Source organism: Rhipicephalus microplus, unplaced genomic scaffold, assembly GCF_043290135.1.
Source record: "Rhipicephalus microplus isolate Deutch F79 unplaced genomic scaffold, USDA_Rmic scaffold_14, whole genome shotgun sequence".
NCBI classification, from domain to species: Eukaryota; Metazoa; Arthropoda; class Arachnida; order Ixodida; family Ixodidae; genus Rhipicephalus; species Rhipicephalus microplus.
The window spans coordinates 5,414,541-5,418,261 of NW_027464587.1; the positions used below are offsets into that span (position 1 = coordinate 5,414,541).

Here is a 3,721-nt window from a genome sequence, read left to right on the forward strand (position 1 = left end):
GAGAGTGGAGCAGGACTGTCTCCGTGGCGCAATTGGCTAGCGCGATCGGCTGTTAACCGAAAGGTTGGAGTTTCTAGCCCACCCGGCGGTGGTGCGGCGCTTTTTTTTTCTCTGGGCTGATAGCTTTGAAGATATGTTCTGATGGTGGTGAGAGTAGAGCAGGACTGTCTCCGTCTCACATTTGCTAGCGCGATCGGCAGTTAACCGAAAGGTTGGAGGTTCGAGCCCACCCGGTGGTGGTGCGGCGCTTTTTTTTTCTTTGGGGTGATAGCTCTGAAGAAATGGTCTGACGGTGGTGAAAGTGGAGCAGGACGGTCCCCATGGCGCAATTGGCTAGCGCGATCGGCTGTTAACCGAAAAGTTGGAGGTTCGAGCTCTGCCGGGAGGGGTGTGTTGCTTTTTTCATTGCGCTGATAGCTTTGAAGGTATGTTCTGATGGTGGTGAGAGTGAAGCACGATTGTCTCCGTGGCGCAATTGGCTAGCGCGATCGGCTGTTAACCGAAAGTTTGGAGGTTCGAGCCCACCCTGTGGTGGTGCGGCGCTTTTTTTTCTGTGGGCTGATAGCTTTGAAGATATGTTCTGATGGTGGTGAGAGTGGAGCACGACTGTCTCCGTGGCGCAATTGGCTAGCGCGATCGGCTGTTAACCGAAAGGTTGGAGGTTCGAGCACACCCGGTGGTGGTGCGGTGCTTTTTATCTTTGGCCTGATAGCTTTGAAGTTATGTTCTGATGGTGGTGAGAGTGTAGCAGAACTGTCTCCGTGGCGCAATTGGCTAGCGCGATCGGCTGTTAACCAAAAGGTTGGAGGTTCGAGCCCACCCGGTGGTGGTGCGGCGATTTTTTTTCTTTGGGCTGATAGCTTTGAAGATATGTTCTGATGGTGGTGAGTGGGGAGCAAGACTGTCTCCGTGGCGCAATGAGCTAGCGCGATCGGCTGTTAACCGAAAGGTTGGGGTTTCGAGCTCTGCCGGGAGGGGTGTGTTGCTTTTTTCATTGCGCTGATAGCTTTGAAGGTATGATCTGACGGTGGTGAGATTGGAGCACGACTGTCTCCGTTGCGCAATTGGCTAGCGCGATCGGCTGTTAACCGAAAGGTTAGAGGTTCGAGCCCACCCTCTGGTGGTGCGGCGCTTTTTTTTCTGTGGGCTGATAGCTTTGAAGATATGTTCTGATGGTGGTGAGAGTGGAGCACGACTGTCTCCGTGGCGCAAGGATTCCACTTCCGGCCACGACAGTGAACGGACGTGTTTATCATGTGCTCCCGCGTAGGGGCGGTTTCAGCGGCCCGTGTGGGCCGCGGTATCAGGTGTACCGAAAAGCCAGGCGAAGATTTCCAGGTTGTTCTGCCTCAGCTGCCTTCAGGTGATTCCGTTTTGCACACGGTTTTTTTGCACGGAAACTTGAAAGCCAGGCCATATCGAGTTGAGCATGTCCGAGACAGCCTTGCTCGTCTTTCGCTGCTGCCGGAAGTGGTTGCCCTAGGGGCATACCAAATGAATCATGTATGGGCAGTGACGTTCAAGGATGATGAGGGTAAAAAGAAGATGCTGGCGGCGGAGTCTTTTGATCTAAAGGACCATCGCTGTATGGTGGTTGACCCCCGTGATCGAGGTGTGCGGCTGAAGTTGTACTGGCTTCTTCATGGCGTGCCGGACGAGGCTGTGCGAGTCGCCTTAACGCCCTACGGAAAAGTGACCGAGATAAGCAGAGATAAATGGAAGGTGCAGGGTTGCAATGATAAAGGTTCAACCACGCGGTCGGTCACGCTGAGGCTACACGCGGGCGTGTCCGTGGACGACCTGCCACACCAACTGCGAGTTGCGGAGGATATGGCGCTCGTCGTAATTCCTGGCAGAGCACCGCTATGCCTCCGATGCCGGGCTATCGGACACATTCGACGGGATTGCCGCGTGCCGCGCTGTGGGGTCTGTCGTCGCTATGGCCACGATGACGCCCACTGTGTGAGGTCGTACGCCAGCATTGCGGGCCCAGGCCAAACAGACGAAGTGTCTGAACACCTGATGGATGCCGTGGATGCCGAAGAAGCGAGCAGGGAAGACGGTTATACGGAAGGCCCTGCCACGCCCCCTGAACAGTCTTCTGGGGCCGCACTGGAATCTACCAATAAAGGCGACAAGCACTCTGGTGCGCCAGGAACGAATTTAGACACGGCAGCAGTAGAGAACGACGCTACAGCAGCGAGCAAGTCATCTTCAGCTGCGCGAGAGGGCGGCCCGGAAGCAACGGACGCCGAGATGACCAAGGCCGGTGCTATCGCTTTTAAGCGAGCTCGTGAAACACCTGACCGTACCGGAAATGTTGACACGTCGGCCATCAATGAACCTCCAACAAAGACGGCGACTGGTCGTCGGCCTACCTTTAAACCACGACCAAACCTGTCTCCTGACCGTAGGGGCACTCAAACGTCGGCCCCGCCGTAGCGGAGGAGACGTTCCGAGGCTTTCTACGCTGAGCACACGCAACCACTGTTGCGACGTGAGTATGACACCTGACGAAACAACCTTCAAGAAATGGCGACTAACTTTAAAACTGGTATTTGCATCGCGACGTTGAACTCAAGAGGCCTGTGTTCGCGCAGGAGACAATGCCAGATTAGTCGCATTTTGTTAGAAAACGACATAGACCTCCTGGCTGTACAAGAAACTAAAATGGAAAGTGAAGAACAAACGGAGCAAATGGTTCAAGTTTTTCGCTCTAGGTACAATGTCTGCGTTTGTCATGCTGTTGGGCGGTCAGGAGGCTGTGTCGTTTTCATACGTAGTAGTATCGCGGTTGTTGAAAATGTGTCTACCTGCGATAGCGGTAGGCTGGTTGTGTGCGACTTCAGTGTTTCTGGAATGCCTTGGCGCGTTGTGTGTGTTTATGCACCGAATAGATCGCACGAACGGGAATTTTTTTTCAGAGCGATTGAAGGATTCTTGAAAACGGAAAGAAATGTTGTGGTTCTAGGGGACTTCAATTGTGTCTGTAGAGCTGAGGATAAGACAACGAGCTTCAATGTGCGCGATAGAAGCGCTGAGCTGTTGAATAAAATAGTGAACGAGACAGGGCTGGAAGATGTCGGTTATGTAATGACGCGAGAGGGTGAAGTAGGATATACGCACTTTCAAGGTCATTCGCACGCGAGGTTAGACAGAATATATTTGTCGGCAAAGTTGGTGCCACTATGCTCATCTTATCAAATTCAACATCTTAGTTTTAGTGATCATTGTCTGGTCAAGGTCAACATTGGCGAAAAACGTAAGGCTGCGAAGTTTAATTGGTTTCTATGGAAATTTAATGAAAAGCTGCTGCAAGATGAAATATTTGTCACAAAAACCAAAGAATGTCTTTCAAATGCTCTTCGTTTGGAGACCAATAACTTCATAGCTGTGTGGGAGCAAATGAAGTGTGATATAAAGATGATAGCGATTGAAAGAGCCTGTGTATTACGTAATCGGGAAAGGCAACAAGAGAGGCAGTTACAAAGCGAACTAGACTACATGTTAAGCGTAGAAAATGAAGTGCCGGGAAAATTTAAGAAAGAAATAAAGGAGGCGAAAGCAAAGCTCGAATTCATCGACGACGAAAAGTACCGCGGAGCAATGATAAGGGCTCGCACTGAACGGCTGTGGATGGGTGAAACGCCCACTAAGCGGGTGCTCAGTGAAGAAAAGAAACATGCAGCAAACAAAGAGATAAATGAAATTCGATACCGCA

General features: G+C 51.6%; 1 protein-coding gene across 1 annotated transcript; it reads left to right on the forward strand.

The window, feature by feature from the left end:
* Positions 1-1,236: 1,236 nt before the first annotated feature.
* Positions 1,237-2,958, forward strand: LOC142784411 (uncharacterized). Its single transcript, XM_075882792.1, has one exon. It carries the CDS (start codon positions 1,255-1,257, stop codon positions 2,440-2,442), a length of 1,188 nt encoding a protein of 395 aa, XP_075738907.1. The 5' UTR covers positions 1,237-1,254; the 3' UTR covers positions 2,443-2,958.
* The last annotated feature ends 763 nt before the right edge of the window (positions 2,959-3,721 follow it).